At 39.5% G+C, this 22,570-nt stretch overlaps 1 protein-coding gene and 1 long non-coding RNA gene across 2 annotated transcripts in view; both read right to left on the bottom strand.

Moving 5' to 3' along the window:
- Positions 1-22,570, bottom strand: part of LOC125799091 (uncharacterized) — a 515,567-nt gene that overhangs the window by 72,608 nt on the left and 420,389 nt on the right. The gene's annotated exons all lie outside the window — the stretch shown is intronic.
- Positions 1-22,570, bottom strand: part of plxna4 (plexin A4) — a 459,159-nt gene that overhangs the window by 48,553 nt on the left and 388,036 nt on the right. The window contains exons 23-25 of the mRNA XM_022671791.2: positions 11,511-11,577; positions 8,455-8,601; positions 5,633-5,792 (exon numbers count right to left, since the gene is read on the bottom strand). Of these exons, the coding sequence (XP_022527512.2) occupies positions 5,633-5,792; positions 8,455-8,601; positions 11,511-11,577 (374 nt within the window). The remainder of the gene's footprint in view (positions 1-5,632; positions 5,793-8,454; positions 8,602-11,510; positions 11,578-22,570) is intronic.

Genomic DNA, 22,570 nt, shown 5'->3' with positions numbered 1-22,570 from the left:
TAACGATTAGTCGACAATTCAATTTGTAGTCGACAAATTTAAATAATCTATATTGTCGATTATATCGACTAATCGTTGCAGCCCTAATAAATAGATACCTTTCCTACACTAATTATTGAAGTTACATTAAGTTACTATATATTGTGAACTGTACATGGATACCCTTTGTGGTGTTTAACCCTTTCCAGTCTAGGGGCATTATCTTGATTTTTGGATATTTTCTTAATTTTGCCTTTAAAGGCACTTTCATTTAAAAATATACCCACATATTTTATATCAAAAATATTCAGAACAATCTCAGCTGTCTCACTAATGAGGAAATAAGTGGCCTGGAGGATGTATGAAGAGATTATCCAGTGTCTTAACTCCATATGTGTTATATTAAGTCTGGATTCATGGAATGTCTATGTTAAACCATCTGTCTGGATCCATGGTTTGTTTGTGGTAAACCCTAAATAAATAATACATTAAATATAAAATGAAAAAAGGAAAGATATATTATAATAATATCTAGCGATGTGCCTCATAGTTGGCTCAGGATGACTTTAGATGCAAAAAAATGATCAATACTTTTTGTGCACACCCACTTTTTCACATATTTCCAACAAGACATCCTTCTACTCTACAGTACACTACAATACACCACAGTACAGTAATTTACAGCAGTGGCTCCAACACACAATCATTCTTTCTGAGCAAAGGAAACAGCAAGGCCTCTAGTGTGCCAAACAGCCTAGAGCCAAGTCTAACTTTCCCTGGCACCAGCATCCCTGAAGAGGCAGATCAGTTTAGTAACTAGTCTTCTGAATGATTTAAAATCAGCCTGCAGTGATTCAGTGATTTAGTGGTTCAGTGGTTCAGTGGTTCAGTGGTTCAGTGATTCAGTGATTTAGTGGTTCAGTGATTCAGTGATTCAGTGAGTCAGTGATTCAGTACTCTGAGCTGTTCATTTACTGAATATATCTACTTACTGTAGAGTTCTGCAGTACAGCTACTAATACTACCTACTGACCATTTTATCATCAGATAATATATATCATCTCCTATATACTGTGTATATACACTGTAAACTCACACTTTGTTTGAACTCAAATGATTTAAGTCTGTTTTACATAAAATTGGATATTTCTAATAATACTCAACTATTTTGAGTTAGTTGAACTGAATTTGTGGGCACATATACTGTACTATTCAAACTGAGATCTTTGAGTTAAACCGACTTATAATAACTTATAGTTTAGTCTGTTGCCATTGGCAGCTTCTTTTCCATTGGCTAATGGTCACAATCTATTTGCATACTGGGCGTGTCCAACAGTTTCTGACAAACACTCACCATCAGTGTGTAGTGATTCCACCTGGGCTACCTTACAAATAAATCAAGTTCTCCTTTAGTTGTAATAACTTGATGTTTAATTAAAACTAACTCAAGTTTTTATTCCCCATTACTTAAAAAAATTGAGCAAACCGGCTTCCTTAAAAAAACGTAAAAAGTAAACTCAATTTATCTGGTCTTTCGGTATAACAAAAATAAAAAAGCTAAATCAACTTCCCCTTTAGTTGCAAAAATGCTTGATGTTTTAAGTTATGCTAACTTAAGTTTCCATTCCCCATTACTTAATTTTTTTAAGGCAACTGGTTTCCTCAATTTTTTTAAGTAAATTCAACTTATCTGGTATTACAGTGTATATAAATATAGCCATACAATCACTGACTGTAGCCCATCTGCTGCATTATTGGTGCGTCATCCCTGAGTAACACTCACCATCATGTTGGTGTCGGTGCTGTGCTGAGAATGGCTCACTACCTATAGTGGGTCCATCCCTACGGTTATCTGGGCAGTTAGCAACAGAGGGGCTACAGTAATTGTTTACCTGTAAAGTGCACCTATGTATAGTTCTGGAAAAATAAAGAGACCACTTAAAAATGATGGGTTTCTTTGATTTTAGAAAATTGAAAACCTCTGGAATATAATCAAGAGGAAGATGGATGATCTCAAGCCATCAAAGCAACTTGAACTGCTTGAATTTTTGCACCAGGAGTAAAGCAGCATAAAGTTATCCAAAAGCAGTGTGTAAGACTGGTGGAGGAGAACATGATGCCAAGACGCATAGTAAAACTGTGAAAAACATAAACCTATAAATAGCAAAATCACAGGAACTCAGAAACTGAAGTGGTCTCTATTTTTTTCCAGAGCTGTATACCATCAGTGCCATCAATTCCCAAGTCAAATAAATGACAAAAATAGATTAAATGAACAACAAAGCCAGAAACCAAGTGGCAAGAGCTGCAGCAGTGGTGTCTATGTCTTGTTCTGCCCCAGTCCTCCCTCTCTCCATCTCTTGCCCCAGGGGGAAGTGTGACAGAGCGAATTAAAAACAAAAGCAAGCAATGGAAACACTCCTGTCCAATCAGTCCCAGTAGACGTTTGGAGAGACAGATGCAGCTATGCTCCCATTAGCCTTATCAAGCCTAGAAAACACTGGGAACACACTGCACTGACTTTAGACTTGATAATAAAACACAGTGGATCAACACCAGCAGATGACAGACATGTCACTCCAAACCACAGTTTCCACTGATTGGTGGAAACTTCACACTAAACCTCGAGCAGTTTGGACTGTGTGTCTCTCCACTCTTCCTCCAGATCCCTTGATTTCCTTTAAATGAAATGTAAAATTTACTGATGATCAGTGATGGTTTGGAGAGACATGTCTGTCATCTGCTGGTGTTGATCCACTGTGTTTTATTATCAAGTCTAAAGTCAGTGCAGTTTTGTTTTTTCCGCAAAAACTTTTATGAAGATGCGGATTTCATTTTCCAGCAGGACTTGGCAGACTGCCCAAACTGCTCCAAAAGTACCAATTGGTCTTGCAGTATTTAATATTCCAATTGTCTGAGACCTTGATTTTTGGGTTTTCATCGGCCGTAAACCATAACCATCAACAATAAAATAATTAAATGCTTAAAATAGATCACTCTGTGTGTAATACATCTATATAATATATGGGTTTCACATATTGAACTTTTAATGCATAATTCACCAGTAGTTACATTGTTATTACATGGATTTACAATGTGTAACTACACATTTATTATTTTAGAAACGAATTATTAAGTGAGCCAAAACTAGGAGGAGCTTGTGAGAGCAATGATACTGGTGACATTAAGCTTATTTATTTATATATTTATATATTTATATATATATAGACACTATGAAGAACTGTTCCTTTAAGAAAAATATAGAGATGTCTTCACTCATGCCTGAAAGAAGGCCATCGCCGCCCTCCTACTTTTGTTTAGCAAATCCGCTCTAACACACACACATTTACACATACACACACACACACACATACACACACACATACACAGACACACACACAATTTCGGGATTGCTCCTCACTCCAGGGACGCCTCGAACCTCATCCAATCCTCCCTCTTCATAAAACAAATAAACCTAATAAACAGACTGAAACGATCTTTTTTCTCTCGTTACGGAGGCTTTCCCCCCGCAGACGCCCTACCATCACTCCACGGGGGACCATAAATATACCATTACTGCAAAAAAAAAATGCAGACATGAAAGCAGGCATAAATGGGCGCGCTGATATATTACTCCATATAAAAAATTTGCCACTTACGGGCAACAAAGCCCAAAGAAAAGTGGAGGATATACCATCAGAAAGAAAATGACTGCTGCTGGTGGGCTATGATGGACTATCCTGATTGTAAATTCTGCATGGGTGGCCTCTATCATGAGTCGTTTGCAGGGGAGAAAAGACGGAATTGTGCAGATCAGTGTTTTTGGTGTTTTTCTTTATCACTTTTAACTGCATTTCTTTCTCTTTACTCGATTTTGTACTTCATTATTGTAAGTCGCTTTGGACAAAAGCGTCTGCCAAATGTAATGTAATGTAATGTAATGTAATGTAATTTTTCTCTCTGTCGTCAATTCCTTGTGTAAAAATAAGTTTCGAAAGGAGAGTTGAGGTGCACATTGAATTCTGCCGTGATTTGATCAGCAGTTATTTGGATACAATCCGGGTTAGCACCAAAACATCCCTTTCAGACAGCTTCCTCTTACAGCGTCCACAGTTAATCCTGTTGGATGTGGTTGGTCCTTCTTGGTGGTTTGCTGACGTTACCCTGGATACCGTGGCTCTTGATACATCACAACAATTTGCTGTCTTGGTCACAGATGCTCCAGCAAGACGTGCACCAACAATTTGTCCTCTTTTGAACTCTGGTATGTCACCCATAATATTATAGTGTGCATTGCAGTATTTTGAGCAAAACTGTGCTCTTACCCTGATAATTGAACCTTCACACTCTTACTGGCTATGCTCTTACTGGTGCAATAATGTGCAATTAATGAAGATTGAACACCAGGCTGCTCCAATTTAGCCATGAAACCTCCCACTAAAATGATGACAGGTGTTTCAGTTTCATTGTCAGTTTCATATATATATATATATACACCGTGTGTAGGTATCAGCTTGAGCTTGTGTGCGCTTGTGTGCCCGCAGATACCCACTCTCATTAAAGCCCATGAGAGAGGGACAGAGAGTCACCTTCACTTTGTCCTATTATCCCAGGGCCCAGTCAATGCCATTGATTTCTATGCAATGCAGCAAAAGCTTTGGGGTGCGAGGAGGAGTCGGGCGGGGAAAATTGGCCCTTAAATCCTGAGGCTAGGACAAAGTCCTGCTGTTATCTGTGGATGTGACTCATGATCAATTCCAGAACAGGACAACATCGCTTCCTTTTCTCTCTCTGCTTACTCATCCACCTCGGGCTGAGGATCGGTGAGTAATAGGAGCTATCAGAGGCCAGTTGGACTAACTTTTAGGACTGAATAGAGAGAAGCATTAGGGTGTAAACACTTTTCACATATATTTAACCAGTTAAAACCATCTCAGGATCTCAGGAACATTAAGAAAAAAAGAGTTCTTTATGTTCTTAGCACCAAAAACTGGCTTATTTCAATATTTATCTGCTCTTCTGTATTGAAGACTGTAACTAATGGATTTATATAATAACTTCAGACTTCAAAACCAGAAGAACTTATGCAGCTCTGACGGTTTTTAGGACCTGATGTTCTATGTGTTCTTAGGAGACCTCAGAAAAGTGATAAATCTCAGGAGTTTAATGAGATTAATCAGTTTCTGAATCATTTTCTCTGATTGTGCTATTTATAGGTTTATGTTTGAGTAAAATGAACACTGTTGTTTTATTCTATAAACTACAGACAGCATTTCTCCCAAATTCCAAATAAAAATAGTAATTTAGAGCATACAATGCAAAGAAAACGAGTTTTAAGAATTCAGTAATCAATATTTGGTGGAATAATCCTGGTTTTTAATCACAGTTTTCATGCATCTTGGCATCATGTTCTCCTCCACCAGTCTTACACACTGCTTTTGGAGTGCTGTTTATGCTGCTTTACTCCTGGTAAAATTCAAGCAGTTCAGTTTGGTGGTTTGATGGCTTGAGATCATCCATCTTCCTCTTGATTATATTCCAGAGGATTTCAATTTGGCAAAATCAAAGAAACTCATCATTTTTTGAATGGCCTCTTATTTTTTCCAGATCTGTATATATGGTATGGTATAAACCAGTACAAAAAAAAAGTTACCCAGGTCCATGTCTGAGGCTTTCTGGCGATGGGAGTAAGGAACGTTCTTGTAGATGGCGTCTAGGATCTTCTCCTTCACCTGGTTGATGGTGTCACAGTTCAGCACCTTCACCTGGATTTCTGGGCTCTTCTCATTTTCTGGGTGTATGCAGTTTACCACCTGCATAAGACATAAAAAAACACCATTAAAACCTTTGTTTACATGATATTCAAAAGCCAATGGAGGATCCACATCATCATCAAGGATGTTGAACATCTCTGAGACCAGGTTAAATAACCCATATGTGATCTACATTATAAGCAAGCTTTCAAAACCGTGCACCATGCAGCTTGATTCAGTGCGTGTCAGTGTGTCTTTGCTATCGTAATGACTGGAAAAGTACAGCATGCCATGTGCAGCTGTTAACATGCAAAAGGCATGTAATAATTCTCTAAATTAATTCTTATCGTGTGTTTTGGGCGTAACGTGAAATAAACCAACCAAGATCCAGGTGCGCTCTGACTTTGGTGGATTGGTATTTTAACGGTGCAGCACTTCTGCACTTCACAGTAGAGGGATTTTATTTTGGTCAAATATTGCCAAATATTTCAAAACTACGTTAAAAAGGGCCAACATGGGTTTCCTACTATTTCCCTACTAATGCAGGAAGGCTATGCTAACATAATTAAATTGTAGGATATCTGCTGAATATCTTCTACACTGAATATAAATGTAATTCATTATGCAAACCAACAATAACAGCATCAAACAGACGCAGAGTGACAAGTCAATGCATTTCAAATGCATATAATATTAACACAAGCATTCGAAGCAAGATAATACATCATCATCAAGGATGTTGAACATTTCTGTGACCTGGTTAAATAACTCATATGTGATGCACGTGTGTGTGTGTGTCATCACTGTCTGTCAATCCCAGGCTAGCTGTAATTGTAAGAGTATGAATATGTGAAAGGTGTTGAAACGCTTGGTCGCCTCCCGCTAACGCTAGCCCTGGCCCCGCTCTGCAATTAACGCAATAATTATCATCATCTTCCTCGTCATCAGGCTCGTCATCTTTCAGGGTCAGGATGACGGTGATGATGATAGTCATCCTCATCACTAGCCGCCGTAATTACATGGTCCAGAGGAAAAGGCAATTTCCATGAGAAAAGGGGAAATGGAGTGGTTTTATAGATCTTCTCTAGACCGCTGAGACTGTAAGTGTCTATTATCATGAAATAACCACATGCTAAGGGACCTCAATCACTTACAGTGCACTGCAGGAATGGCCTCTCCTACCTTGAGGGCCATTACTGGAATCAATATGCTCCATTAAAGGGCCCACACTGTCACCTGAAGGGCAGCTTGTTTACACACATATTGCACATATTGCACGCACTACACGGACAAACGTATCGAGACACATGATGCACATTCATTTTTTCTTTTGGTTTTAAAGGCATTTGATGGAGTTTGTTGGAGTAACTCTAAGTTAAATCCCTAGTTTCCAAAAAAAGAGGTTAATTTCAGGGAGAAGAGTGTTAGAGAGGTCAGGGTGTTTGTTGAATAACTATCTCCCTACCTCAAAATTACAGTATTTAATAAAAAAAACAGAGAACATAGCTCCACTGCTTCTCAGCTCAATACAGGAGGGCTTTATAACCTTCTATAATTGCCCAAAACTGGCATAAAATCACTGTGTCCTTAGATTTAGGTTTATCTGCTCCTGAGAGTCCTATTCAATTGGCAGTTCTTCTTTTTCTTATATATGCAGCTCAGGAAAAAAATAAGAGACCACTTCAGTTTCTATACATTCTTCAAATTCTATAAACTACGGACAGCATTTCTCCCAAATTCCAAATAAAAAATAATGTCATTTAGAGCACTGATTTGCAGAAAATGGCTTGTGATCATCCATCTTCCTCTTGATTATCATATTCCAGAGGTTTTTTTTTATTTGATAAAATCAAAGAAACTCATTATTTTTAAGTGCTCTCTTGTTTTTTCCAGAGCTGTGTATAAAAGTAAAGACAGGGTGGGCCATATTTTAGTGTTTTATAAGCGATAAGCGAGCTGTCAAAACTGCACTCCCTGCAGCTTGATTTAAGGCATGTTAGTGTGCCTTTGCTATCGTAACAACGGGAAAAGTACAGTTAACATGATATAAACCAATCAGTGTGTGGAAACTGCAATGTTACTTAAATGTTTTGCAATCTGTTTATTGTATATTTACTGTTGCGTGTCCATATGGGGGTAAACACACCTGTGCTGCCAAGGTAGCAATAAGTGTCTTACTGTTGACGTCTGTCTAGGTTTTATTTAGACAGCGGCGCACCTGTTTTTTTTTTCCTTTGCCACGATAGCAATACACCTGAACTTAAACCCCCACTTATAATACAATGTAATAGCTTCTATTATAAATGCTCTGTTCTTCTATTCTTCTATTCTATCTTTCTTTCTCTCAGTCACAAAGCAGGTCACGGAGGGTTTGGGACACACATCAACCCCACAAATGCAGCAGTTCAGTAAACATCTCGGCCCGGCACACACACCCCATTCCAGCGACACGCTCTGAGTTCCCAGCTGCCAATAAGCCCCACAGAAACATGACAACCGGCGGTGACCTCATGATAAAGCACAGGTCAGGAGTCACCACGAGCTGATGTGTTTCCTGTCAGGCATGAAGATTAGTCACCCCGAGGAGCAGGAGACGGCGGAGAGTGAAAGCACCCTGCCACCTTTATCCTCCTTCTTTAGCTTCACTTCTTCATCCCACCAGCCTCTCCCTCACTTCCCCTTCCCCGTCCTCATCCTTCCGCTCGGCTGCAGGAAGTCTTACCAGCGTCTTGTAGTCGATCTGCTGTCTGATGAGCTTGTCCTCACTGAGAGAGTAGCGTGCTTCTCCGGTGATGGAGTCAATGGGGCCTTTCTCCATCTGCTGTTTGATGGCACAGAAGAGGGAGAACAGAGGCTCGCCTGCGCATTCCTAAAAGAGGAGAAGAAGAAGAACAAAAAACATTGTGCTGTCATTCTGTTTCTCATACTGTACGTTTTGTAGTCCTCCAGAGGAGAGGAATGTTCTTCACTTCAATCTCAAGATCGTTTCAATCAAGTTTTCAAAGTTTTGTGGTCTTTCTGATTCCACAGAAATAAAACTTCATTGGGTTGAAAAACAATTGTTCTGATAATCTTCAGGCTGCTTTTTTAGTTTAACCCTTTGAACTCTAGGCTGTTTTTGTTTCCAGTTCCTCTTTCAGGTCTTATAACACAGTAATTATATCAGACAGCCACATGCCCTGATCTCTTTTAATCCAGAAGACATACGGCTGCTCAAAAATATAATCATTTAAAATGTAAAAGGAAGCAGAATTGTTATATTTTCCTGGAACTGATCAAGTTTTGGCCAAATTTTTCCAAGCGCCTGTTTTTTTTTTTTTACTTATTTTTGAATGAAAGCATAAGAATATTGATGATAGTTTATTACATGGCTTGAAAAAACTGACCTGTGGCATTTTAGAACAGTACCATACTGGAATAAGTAAATCAGTTCCCATTAGAACCTCAGACTTTTTTAGTAATGCTTATAAAGGCAGATTGTCGCTATAAGTCTGAAGGAAACACATTAATCTATTGATTAAGAGATGTGTCCCAGTACCAATAGACTATATAGTGTATGTTGCCTACATATTACATTACATTACATTTGGCAGACGCTTTTGTCCAAAGCGACTTACAATAGTGAAGTACAAAAGTAATAGAAGTTAAAGGTAAAAAAAAAAACATTTTTTGCTAGTAAAGGTGTGGAAGAAGAAAATTAAGTTAGAAGTAGTTAGTGTGTTAGAGGTGTTAGGAGAGTAAGTGCTGTTTGAAGAGCTCTGTCTTCAGGAGTTTCTTAAAGTTAGTGAGAGATTCTGCTGATCTGGTAGTAGAAGGTAGTTAGTTAGAGGTGTTAGGAGAGTAAGTGCTCTTGGAAGAGCTCTGTCTTCAGGAGTTTATTATTAAAGATAGTGAGAGACGCTCCTGATCTGGTAGTGGAAGGTAGTTAGTTAGAGGTGTTAGGAGAGTAAGTGCTCTTGGAAGAGCTCTGTCTTCAGGAGTTTATTATTAAAGATAGTGAGAGATTCTCCTGATCTGGTAGTAGAAGGTAGTTAGTTAGAGGTGTTAGGAGAGTAAGTGCTCTTAGAAGAGCTCTGTCTTCAGGAGTTTATTATTAAAGATAGTGAGAGATTCTCCTGATCTGGTAGTGGAAGGTAGTTAGTTAGAGGTGTTAGGAGAGTAGGTGCTCTTTGAAGAGCTCTGTCTTCAGGAGTTTATTATTAAAGATAGTGAGAGATTCTCCTGATCTGGTAGTAGAAGGTAGTTAGTTAGAGGTGTTAGGAGAGTAAGAGCTCTTTGAAGAGCTCTGTCTTCAGGAGTTTATTATTAAAGATAGTGAGAGATACTCCTGATCTGGTAGTAGAAGGTAGTTAGTTAGAGGTGTTAGGAGAGTAAGTGCTCTTTGAAGAGCTCTGTCTTCAGGAGTTTATTAAAGATAGTGAGAGATTCTCCTGATCTGGTAGTAGAAGGTAGTTAGTTAGAGGCGTTAGGAGAGTAAGTGCTCTTTGAAGAGCTCAGTCTTCAGGAGTTTATTAAAGATAGTGAGAGATTCTCCTGATCTGGTAGTAGAAGGTAGTTAGTTAGAGGCGTTAGGAGAGTAAGTGCTCTTTGAAGAGCTCTGTCTTCAGGAGTTTATTAAAGATAGTGAGAGATTCTCCTGATCTGGTAGTAGAAGGTAGTTAGTTAGAGGCGTTAGGAGAGTAAGTGCTCTTTGAAGAGCTCTGTCTTCAGGAGTTTATTAAAGATAGTGAGAGATTCTCCTGATCTGGTAGTAGAAGGTAGTTAGTTAGAGGTGTTAGGAGAGTAGGTGCTCTTTGAAGAGCTCTGTCTTCAGGAGTTTATTAAAGATAGCAAAGAATGCTCATTGGTATCTTTAAGAAACTCCTGTATGTATCTTGTACTTGGTATCACTTTATTTGGACGGTCCATTATAGATATGGTACCTCATAGATGATCAACTAACATTGGACTGCATGTCTATTAAATGCAGTTTAACTCTAAGATGAAAGTAAATAAGTTTCTATTTAATGTAATCCTACATCTAACTCTAACCCAAACACTCTAATCTTAACTTTTTATGGTTAGATTAGGGGTTATATATTTGAGATTTAGGTTAAGGTAGAGGTTAGGTTTAGGATTAGGGTTAGGTTCTATAGCGAGATACCATCCATCCATCTTTCCATCCATCTTTCCATCCATCCATCCATCCATCCATCTATGCATCCATCCATCCATCCATCCATCATCCATGCATGCATCCATCCATTCATCCATCTTTCTATCCATCCATCTATCTATCCATTCATCCATCCATTCATCCATCCATCCATTCATCCACCCGTCTGTCCATCCATCCATCCATCCATCCATTCACAGTATGTATTGTAGTGAGAACTGTCTAAATGTATTGATGGAAATGCTGTAAGCTGGATACATTGAAAGCTAAATTGTGAAAGCTAGGCTTTTATGGTTACATAGCTGCGCAGTCAACAGAACAATTGGGCCTTAACACACACACACACACACACACACACACACACACACACATACAGAAGCACTGTAGTCAGCACCTTTACACACCTGCTGATTAAAATGAGCCTGCACACACACACACACACACACACCTGCAGTGTATTTCTGCCTATGCCCTCGAACGATTAGATCTTTCTCTTTAGTGTACAGCAGCTCTTCTGCTAAATGACCTTGCTTGAAGAGTGATCTTTAGAATTGATCTTCACACACACACACACACACACACACACACACACACACACACACATGCAGGCATTTTCCCCTCACCTTTAGGAACTTGTACAGCAGAAACGTGAACCAATTCGTCAGCATTTTCTCCGCCACAGACTCCGTCCTGGAAAAGAGGGGGAGAAAAAAAAATGAAAAGAAAAGAAGCTGAAGACAAACAGGCGATTATCACAGCGAGCGTTACGCGCAAACACGATTACCAGCACCACGAAGAATTCACTTAACAAAGACGTCTCCCTGTTATGAATAGGACTTTGTTATACAAACATAATTGCCGAAACATGAATTGCTTTTGCTGGGAACCGTAGCCTGCAGCACGCAGCCCCGCAGCCCGCAGTCCGCAGGTTGGTCTTCGTTTTTTTCAGGCGTGCCGAGGCCGCGGTAATCGATGTGGTTTTAATACGGGCTCCTCAATTAAAAGCCTTTATGTGATCCTGCAGGATTGATGTCATATGAACTTGTGACGGCGCTGTAATAACACCGGGCCTCATTATGCGCAGCGGCGGAGGAGCGGCTGAGTGGGAAATAGATCGTATTACAATAGAAAGTGTCTGAATGCGGCTCGAGTCAGGGGCGTGCGCTAGCTGGCTGTGACTAACTAATACCTTCAGTTGGATGGCAAGCTGTGGGCTAGTGTGAATGAGTGATATGCATACAGAACAGCAACGACGGGGAGAAACATGAGGCATGGATCTGATATCCTGCGGTGAGTGTGTGAGTGTGTGTGTGTGTGAGTGTGTGAGTGTGTGTGTGTTCAGCAGGGAGTTGGGGATCTGCCAAGGCGCCCTCAATGAGCTGTGGCATAATGCATCAATATTTCAGGATTACGGTATTGTTGGTTTATATGCACGTGTCTATGCCTCTGTGTGTGTGTGTGTTAGAGTGTTTGAGTGTGTATTTGTGTGTATTTGTGTGTGTGTTTGTCTGTGTGTCATAAACCCCCCTCGACTCTTTTCTAAATCCCGGCTGCCACCTGCAGCCCCCTCCCTATTTTCCCATTCAGAGAATACTTGAGGGCCGGCCACTGTGTGAAGCAGTAGCAGTAAGTGTGTTTGTATTTGTATGTATGTGTGTGTATTTGTGTATATATGTGTGTGTATTTGTATATATGTGTGTGTGTGTGAACCCTCGGTCTCTCCAGTAAGCTGGCACAACACCTGGAAAGGATTAGTTTGCCCCCTTGTTGTGTGGCCACAGCCTCAGACGGACGCACAGTGGACCAAACAAGGAGCGATCCAGGATCTGATAGGGTCACGTTTCATCTTTCCTTTCATCTTATCTCCCCGTGTGCCAGTCATGCCCTGTAATCAAACTACCAACTGCTCACCGTGCCAACAAATCCAGCCCAGCCCAGCCCAGCTTGACAAAAAGCAGAAAGGGACTGAAATATGGCGAATGAAAAGAATGGGAGGAGAGAAAGAAAGAGAAGGAGATGGAGAAGGAGAAAAAGAAAGAGAGAGAGTTTCTCATGTGACAGAGTTCATCCGAGACAAGACCTCAAAGTTTACTAGCTTTAAGGGACTTCTGTGCCCGGTACAATACAAAGACTCTAGGTATATGTTTGAGTAAACTGAACATTGTTGTTTTATTCTATAAACTACAGACACATGATGGTGGCATCACGTTCTCCTCCACCAGTCTTACACGCTGCTTTTGGATAACTTTATGCTGCTTTACTCCTGGTGCAAAAATTCAAGCAGTGATCATCCATCTTCCTCTTGATTATATTCCAGAGGTTTTCAATTTGGTAAAATAAAAAAAAAACTCATAATTTTGAAGTGGTCTCGATTTTTGTCTCTTGTCTGTCTCCCTGTTTTTTTTTCTCATTTTCTCATGTTTTCCAAGCCTTGTACTTCACTGTCTTCAGTGCTTCTATGTGTGTCATTTGTAGCCCCGCCCCCTTGTTACCTGTCCCCACGTGTTTCTTGTTTCCAGTTCCCTCCATGTGTATTTATAGCCCCTTTTTTCTTTCTTTCTTGTTCAGTTGTCGGTTCTTTTGCGTTTTCCACGTCAGTCAGGTTGTGTGTGTTTCTATAGTCTTTGTTGTTTATTTATTGGCTTATTAATACTTGGTCTCAGTCCAGTTTAGTGGTTTTGTCCATCGTTCAACCTCCCTACCTACCTACTCTATTTCTCCCACCCATTCTCTTTTTCTCTCTGTCTGTCATTCTCTTCTTTATAAAATCTTTATACAATTTTTATACAATCTTTATACAAGCTTTAGCTCTTATATTGGATCTGGAGCTAATACATATTGCGTTCATACATAAGCATTTACTTAAACAATCAACTTCACACAAAGCCAATTACTGTACATCACTGTAAATCACTGCACTCGTTTATAAGTAATTATGAAGAAAATTGTGTAAATGTGATTTGTCACCAGGCTAGCGCTTCAGAAAACAGACACGCCAAGCTAATCTATGTGATTTTAATGCGGGCTGCCCGATTAAAAGCGCTCATACGATCCTGCAGGATTGATGTCACATGAACCCGTGAGGGTACTGTAATAACACTGGGCCTCATTAGTGTTATTATGCGCAGCAGTGGAGGAGCCATTCAGTGGGAAATAGATCCCATTACAATAGAAAGTGGATGGATGCAGAGTCAGGGATGTGCACTAGCCAGCTGTGACTAACTAATACCTTCACTTGTGCAGCAATCTCGAATGGGAGTGCGTGATTATATCAATAATGTGTGTATATCTGTCTCTCTCTCTCTCTCTCTCTCTCTCTCTCTCTCTCTATATATATATATATATATATATATATATATATATATATATATATATATATATATATATAAAAAAGATTCTTATCTGTGCAGTAAGTGTTTATTAGCTCAGTAAAACACTACTAGCATTTCAATAAATAACAAAAAGCTGTGCAAATTTTACAGCCCTGTTTTCCTTAAAACATCTTCTAATATCTCTTCTTAATCTGAGTTTAATAGAGTTTCTATTTCTAGTTCCCATCATATTAATCAACACCTGGTTTGATAATTTTTGGTAAATGTGGTGAGCTGCTGATGGAACTGAACATATCGTTATACACATGCTGGCTGAGGAGCATCCAGGAAAAATTTGGAACTCCTTAGTTAAAAAATAAAATTCCTTGTTATGTTTTACTTACTTTATGTTTATTTTCATCTGTTCAAATCATATGTGGTGCTTTTTTCATATCGCTGAGATAAACGGATTAGTGTAATTTGCTCTGGTGCCTCAAATTTTTTATATATAAATATATACACCTCTAGAAAAAAATAAGAGTGCACTTAAAAATGTATTTTACCAAATTGAAAACCTTTGGAATATAATCAAGAAACCAAGAAATATGCATGATCACAAGCATAAAGTTACGCTTAGTATGCATGCATGTAGTCCCCATCCATGCAGCCGTCTGCCAATGGTGCTGGTACGAACAGGATGACTTGGCTGTTTGGTCACTCTGTGCTTGTTGAACAAACTGACCATTGGTGTAGGTCTCCCAGATCTTTCATGTCATTGGTGCGTGCCTGAACCCCCTCCCTCTAACTTCTAAGTTTGATTTCTTCTGGTTGCAAATATTTATTATATAGCTCTGGAAAGAAATAAGAGACCACTTGATGATGGTGTTTTTCCTTGATTTTACCAAATTGAAAACCTCTGGAATATAATCAAGAGGAAGATGGATGATCACAAGCCATGAAACCGAGCTGAACTGCTGACATTTTTTAAAACCAGGAGTAAAGCAGCATAAAGTTATCCAAAAGCAAGTGTGTAAGGCTGGTGGAGGAGAACATGATGCCGAGATGCATGAAAACTGTGATTAAAAAACACGTTTATTACACCAAATATTGAATTCTGAAGTCAGCCATTTCTCATTTTCTGCAAATAAATGCTCTAAATGACAATATTTCTATTTGGAATTTGGGAGAAATGTTGTCTGTAGTTTATAGAATAAAACAACAATGTTCATTTTACTCAAACATAAACCTATAAATAGCAAATTCTACAAAAAGCTTACTGTCCCTCGCCCTTCTCGATGGTTGTAGTCAGTTGATGGGGGCAAACCTGACTATAATTACCCGTGTTGGCCAGACCCCATTAACCCACTCAACCATATCTTCCATTTACACCCCCCTGCCTGCGAGGCCTGAAGATAAAGAGCAGCATCCGCCGTTTCCACAGCCAAATATCACTGGACCCAAACGCTGAGGCAGCACAGGGTCACTAAAAGCGTGCTGTTCGGTGTGCAGGAATATGGGCCACGGTCTTTAGTTCCTCCTGAACACACAGCCATCCATTTCCAACTGGAGTAAAGCGAGAATTCCTGGAGGAATCCAGCACGGCAGATGTGCAGGGGGACATTATAACAGAGCAGTAAAAAAAAAGAGAGAGAGAGAGAGAGAGAGAGAGAAAGAGGGAAATAATACGAGGAGTGATATAGTATTGGAATGACTGTCTATTGCTTCTGCTCTTTATTGACATACTGATTTAAGTGAAGTACATTAAAGCCATGCTTGGATGGGATTGGTTTTTGGAATCTCTGTTTACTGTGTATTTAACTGTGTATTTAACTGCTTTTAACTGTGTATTTAGCTGTGTACTGCGCTCCTGTCTTTCATAAAACAAGCAATAAGAAACAATATAATCCAATATAATCCTCTGCAAATTGGCATATTGGTTCATTTTCCATCACATCTTGTGGAATTCCAGTTACATTATCCTTATACATATCCTTCATTTAATTGACACAGTGAAACACTATAAAAAAATAAGAATATTTTATATAACATGCATGCAAGTGGCTTATCCATTCACTTTTACTTGATTAATTAAAGTTTAATAAAGCTCAAACTGTAATCAAACTGTTCCTTACAGTGTGTTAAAATTTCTTGATGAATGGACCAACAGAAATTCTCCAAAATGACCTGAAATATACTCTTTGTTTTTTTAACATTGACTTCAATTGTAAGGTAAGAAGGTTGTATCTCTCTCCTTTAAAGTTGTTTTGGAGATACTTGTTTTTCATTGGACAGCAATGTACCAGTTTACCAAGGAAAATTGGATTGGAAAATTGCATTTGAACAGAGATATTAATTTTAGTGTTCAGTTTATTATATGTATTTTTTACTATAATGCAGATTTAAAAATCCGTTTGTCCTTATGTATGAATTCTGGTTGTGGGACACTGTGCCACCTATTGGAGACATTGCGGCTCCTAGTGGCATATAATGACCTCACATTTGTCCTGTGTGGGCAAACCTGGCGATATACTTGTTCACTTCGATTTAAGCATCCTTAGTAGTGTACAGCTTTAAAATGATAAAAACGAGAAAAAAATATTTACAACATTGTTAGCAATACTAAAATAATGTTTTAAACAATTTAAGTGTTCGTCTCAGGTGGAACTGGCGTGTTTTAGGATAGAGAGGTAACACTGGGCGAGTTACGCCACTGTCTGGGCTCCAGGCATGCTTAATGCTAAAATCGCCCAACTCAGATACATTTGTGGAAAAGAATGAACTGAAAAAGTGAGTGTATTGTTTTGTTTTGTATTTTATTTCTTACAACGAAATAATGTTGAACGTTATTGTGAATGAGTTGAATAAAGGTAACATTAGTATGTTAGCTAGCTCGTTGCTATCGGTAGTTCTCTTCACGGTAACATTTGTATTTTATCTAGCTCATTGCTAAGGTTAGCTAGATCATTGCTAGGGTTAGCTAGCTCATTGCTAAGGTTAGCTAGCTCGTTGCTAAGAATAGTTATCTCCCGGTAACATTAGTTTGCACTTACTTCTCCTTGTGCTTTTTTGTAGATGTCTGGAAAATATAATCGTGGTCTCCGAGCTCATAATGATTCACATAAACAAAGAGTATAACTCTAGAGTCGGTGAAAAAGAGCACATTTAATTTAACATTGGTTTATTATAGGTTTATTGATTGGATACTGAATGAAAGCACAGGTAGCTTGTTTAGGTTCAGTTTCTAATGAACTTCACCACAGAAAGAGGATTCGGACTCGCCTGGTCTTGTCCACAGTCTCAGAGTCCACCTCACCCATTCCAAACAAGGTTGAGTATGAGACGAGGCCAAGACTGAGACAGCTCGATTTTGAGACTGGACTTGAGTACTATAACATTTTAATAAAGCTGCCAGGATCATGGTTAAGCTTCCATACACTCAAACTTTTCTTTTGATAAATATACCAATAGAAATTCTCCAAAATGAACTGAAATAAACTCTCAGTTTTTTTTTTATTACATTGACTTCAATTGTACGGTAAGAAGGTTTTATCTCTCTCCTGTAAAGTTGCTGTTTTGGAGATTTTTCATTTTTTTATTGGGCAGCAATGTACCAGTTTACCAAATAAAATTGGATTTGAACAGGGCTTGAGAAACTAATTTGTACCTTGTGTATGAATTCTGGTTGTGTGGTACACTGTGCCACCAATTCCAAATAAAGGTGAGTATGATTACATCTCAGTAATCATACTCAGATTACAGAACTACAGCTTTCAGAGCTGTATATATAGTAACACTAACGTATAGTGTATAGTACACACAGCTTGCTCTCTAAAGTAAACAGCCATCTGTGTTAAAACACATCCCTTTAAAGCGTATGCGTTAAAGAACACAGCTTGAAGTGGAAAATGACTTCTATTCACCCCTCCAGCTCATGTGGAGAAGATTGCCTACTTAATTCAAGGTCCATTATGCTTCTATCTCTCTGCTTAGGTATTTACTCAGCCTGTAATCAATAAAAAAGTATTTTTCTCAGCTATTTTACTGCACTTTCGGATGGAATACAGACTGCAGTGAGATTTAGAAAGTCTTAGATTTAGAAAGTTTTCACAAGTGTTGCAGAAAGGCCTGGTACCCCTGCCATGGCTCCGCCCACTTCGGTCTCCTCAAATGCGCCCCCCTTTGTAGTAAATATTGTTTGTTTTCTAAAAATATTAAGAACTTTAACCCATTAGACTCTGAAAGTAAATCTAAACTTCAGATTTTACTCTCACATCCACACTGCTATCCTGTTTAACATCAGTTTAATACGTCATCCAGGTGGACGGTGGTTTCCGGTTGAGAGTATGCTGTGCCTGATTGGCTGCCGCTTCTCACTGCTGTGTCGATGCTGTTGAGTGCTGACTTTAAATGGTTGCATGTAAAATGTGATTGGAAAGCATCCTTGTAAAGGTTTCTAAAAGGTGCTTCAGTTTCTCTAATTTTGCAATTTATAGGTTTACGTTTGAGTAAAATTAACATTGTTGTTTTATTCTATAAACTCCACCGGTCTTACACACTGCTTTTGGATAACTTTATGCTGCTTTACTCCTGGTGCAAAAATCTAAGCAGTTAAGTTTGGTTTGATGGCTTGTGATCATCCATCTTCCTCTTGATTATATTCCAGAGGTTTTCAATTTGGTAAAAACAATTTTTTTAAGAGCTGTATTTCTATTGGTCCATTCATCAAAAAATTTGGCACAGTGTAAGGGACAGTTTGTCTGTTCAAATTATGCAGTAAACTAAAAATCGACAAAAATGGAAATACTTGCTTTTCATTGGACAGCGATGATATGCATCCTTTCTCATGATCATTATCACATTTAAAAATTTGTATATGGCCGGATTAGCGTCGATTTGACAGACAGGTAATTTGACAGAGTCCTGGTGCAGAGGCATATGCATCAGAATAAGCGTGTGCATATAAATGCCTCCATCGTGTGCATCTGAAAGTGTGCGGCAGGCTGGTTTTACACTCCCACACGCACAACCCAAAGAAAGTGTCTCATTTTTCTGCGCTGTAGTTTTTATTAATGTTGGACGGCGCTGTGAAACGAGGCAGTGGGAGACGAGGGGTTATTTTTGAATGCGTGCGCTGAGAGGAGCGAGCAGGACGAGTCTGGATGGCGCAGGAACGTGACAGATGGTTGCAGAAGCCGCTCGTTAGTTCGCTTTGCCTGCACACGCGCGCACGTGAACCCAGGTTGGGGCAGGACAGATGGGGCGCAGCCATCGCACTCGCTTTCTTGGAAAGGAAGAAGGGGTTGAGCTGGGCAGGAGGCTGCTGCCAGAGCCATCCTGCTTCACTACATTTTAAACACTGTTTTAGTCATCAAGAAACTGTTCAGAGGGAGGGAAAGAGAGAGACAAGCGAGTGATGGAGGGAAAGAGAGTGATTAATACGATTAATATGATCACAGAATATTTATTAAGCTCTTCTTCTTCAGTATCTGTGTTGGGTTTCGCAGGTGTGTGAGGCAGGGGTGGGCGATGTGACCATTAAATAATATCACAATTATTCAAGGTATTGGAAAAATTTGTAGGGTTTTGTCTATTTTGTAAAGAAAAAAATTATTAAATTTACTAACTAGACTTTGATTTTGTTTTAAGAAAATAAGTAATAATGTAACAAAAAAAATCTACTACAATAATAAACTGCAAAATATTTTGTGCCAGTGGCAGATCTAGGCCTTTTCTAAGTAAGGGTTTTGTCAAGGGGCCACAATATTCATAGAGGGGCCAAGTATTAATTCAGCAGTCACACAATTTAAATGTAATCACATTTAAATATAATGTAAGAAAAAAAGCTCACAAAGAACTTAATTTTGGGCTTAGTTTAAGTTTTACACAAAAACATATCTGCAATTAATATTTTGCAAATCTAAAACAGATATATATATATATATATATATATATATATATATATATATATATATATATATATATATATATATATATATATATATATATATATATCAAATATACAGTTTCTGAATCATTTTCTCTGATTTTGCTTTTTATAGGTTTATGTTTGAGTGAAATTAACATTGTGGTTTGATTCTATAAACTACAAACAACATTTCTCCCAAATTCCAAATAAAAATATTGTCATTTAGAGCATTTATTTATTTGTAGAAAGTTAGAAATTCATAGTTCATATTCATAAAGTTTAAGAGTTCAGAAATCAATATTTGGTGGAATAACCCTGGTTTTTAATCCTGGCATGTTCTCCCCTCCACCCTCCACCAGTCTTACACACTGCTTTTGGATAATTTTATGCTGCTTTACTCCTGGTGCAAAAAATCAAGCAGTTCAGCTTGGTCTGATGGCTTGGTTTGGTTTGATCATACATCTTCCTTTTGATTATATTCCAGAGGTTTTCAATTTGGTAAAATTAAAGAAACTCGACTACCCAAATACCCAAGAACCCAAATACTGTGATAATAAACTGACCAGTAATGAACAGAGTAGAGGGCGGCTCAAATCCACAAACTGTGCCAGAGAACAGATGGTCTATGTGTAATTGTGCACCTATATAGTGACCTATATGGTAGGCGGAGCTTCTTCTCATGCTTGTGATGTCCAGTTTGATGCTGGTGAAAGATCATGAAAGACCATGACTGGGTGCTCCTGCTCAGCTGCCATCTGGCCAGTTCAACCACTATGCATGTGCCAGTGAACCTTTTTTACATTACATTACATTACATTTGGCAGACGCTTTTGTCCAAAGCGACTTACAATAGTCAAGTACAATGTAAAATAAGTTTAAAGGTAAAACATCTTTGGATAGGGATAAAAGGAGGTCAAAGGGGAATAATAGGATAGAGGAGTGAAGGAGGGGAAGAAGGAAATGAGGTTAGAAGTAGTTAGTGTGTTAGAGGTGTTAAGAGAGTAAGTGCTCTTTGAAGAGCTCTGTCTTCAGGAGTCTCTTAAAGATAGTGAGAGATTCTCCTGATCTGGTAGTGGAAGGTAGTTTGTTCCACCATTGGGGAACTCTGTATGAGAACAGTCTGGATTGCTTTGTGTGAATGTTTGGCAAAGCGAGGCGACGTTCATTGGAGGAGCGCAGCGGCCGGGAGGTAGCGTAAGCCTTCAGGAGCGAGTGCAGGTAGGAAGGAGCCTGTTCTGTCATCACCTTGTAGGCGATAGTAAGAGCTTTGAATTTGATGCGAGCATCAACTGGTAGCCAATGGAGCTCAATGAGCAGCGGGGTGACATGTGCCCGTTTTGGCTGGTTGAAGACCAGACGTGCAGCTGCGTTCTGGATCATCTGGAGTGGTTTTACTACACAGGCCGGGAGGCCAGTTAGCAGGGCATTGCAGTAGTCGAGGCGTGAGATGACGACCGCTTGCACCAGGAGTTGGGTGGCCTGTTGCGTCAAGAACGGTCTAATTTTTCGGATGTTATAGAGCGCAAAGCGGCGCCGAGCAACCGAGGCCACATGGTGCGTGAAGGAGAGTTGGTCATCAACCAGAACACCCAGGTTCCTAGCAACCTTTGTCGGTGAGAGAGAGAGAGAGAGAGAGTCGATACTTATAGAGAAGTTGTGTTGAAAAGATGGTTTTGCTGGTATAACCAGAAGTTCAGTCTTTGAGAGATTTAATTGAAGGTGATGCTCCTTCATCCATGAGGATATGTCAGAGAGACACTGCGATATCCGTGCAGAGATTGAGTGATCTTCAGGTGAGAATGACAGGTATAGCTGGGTGTCATCAGCAAAGCAATGGTAGGAAAATCCGTGTGAGCGGACAACCTGACCAAGAGAGGTGGTGTATATGGAGAAGAGAAGGGGTCCCAGTACCGAACCTTGGGGAACCCCAGTGGATAAGGAGCGGGCTGAGGACAGCTGTCCTTGCCACGACACCTTGAACGAGCGCCCAGTGAGGTACGATCTGAACCATGACAGCACATTGTCTGCGATCCCCATGTTTGAGAACATAGTTAGGAGAAAGTCATGGTTGACTGTGTCGAAGGCGGCCGAGAGGTCCAGCAGAATGAGTACTGAGGACTGGCCTGCAGCTCTGGCAGTTTTTAACGCTTCAGTCACAGACAACAGAGCCGTCTCGGTAGAGTGTCCTTTTTTTGAACCCAGATTGGTTCTGGTCCAGAAGGTCATTCTGGGAGAGGAAGGAATCAGAGACCTGATTTAGAACTGCTCTTTCTAGTGTTTTAGAGAGAAAGGGTAGCAGTGAGACCGGTCTGTAGTTGTCAACCTGGGCGGGGTTGAGAGAAGGCTTTTTAAGCAGTGGTGTCACATGTGCTTGTTTGAAAGCAGTCGGGAATAATAAAACAGGTGCGATAGTTTGCAGTAGGTTTGAAGGAATTGGGTCAAGCGG

The sequence above is a fragment of the Astyanax mexicanus genome, chromosome 2 (assembly GCF_023375975.1).
Source record: "Astyanax mexicanus isolate ESR-SI-001 chromosome 2, AstMex3_surface, whole genome shotgun sequence".
Lineage (NCBI taxonomy): Eukaryota > Metazoa > Chordata > Actinopteri > Characiformes > Acestrorhamphidae > Astyanax > Astyanax mexicanus.
This window is presented reverse-complemented; position numbering and strand designations above follow the sequence as displayed.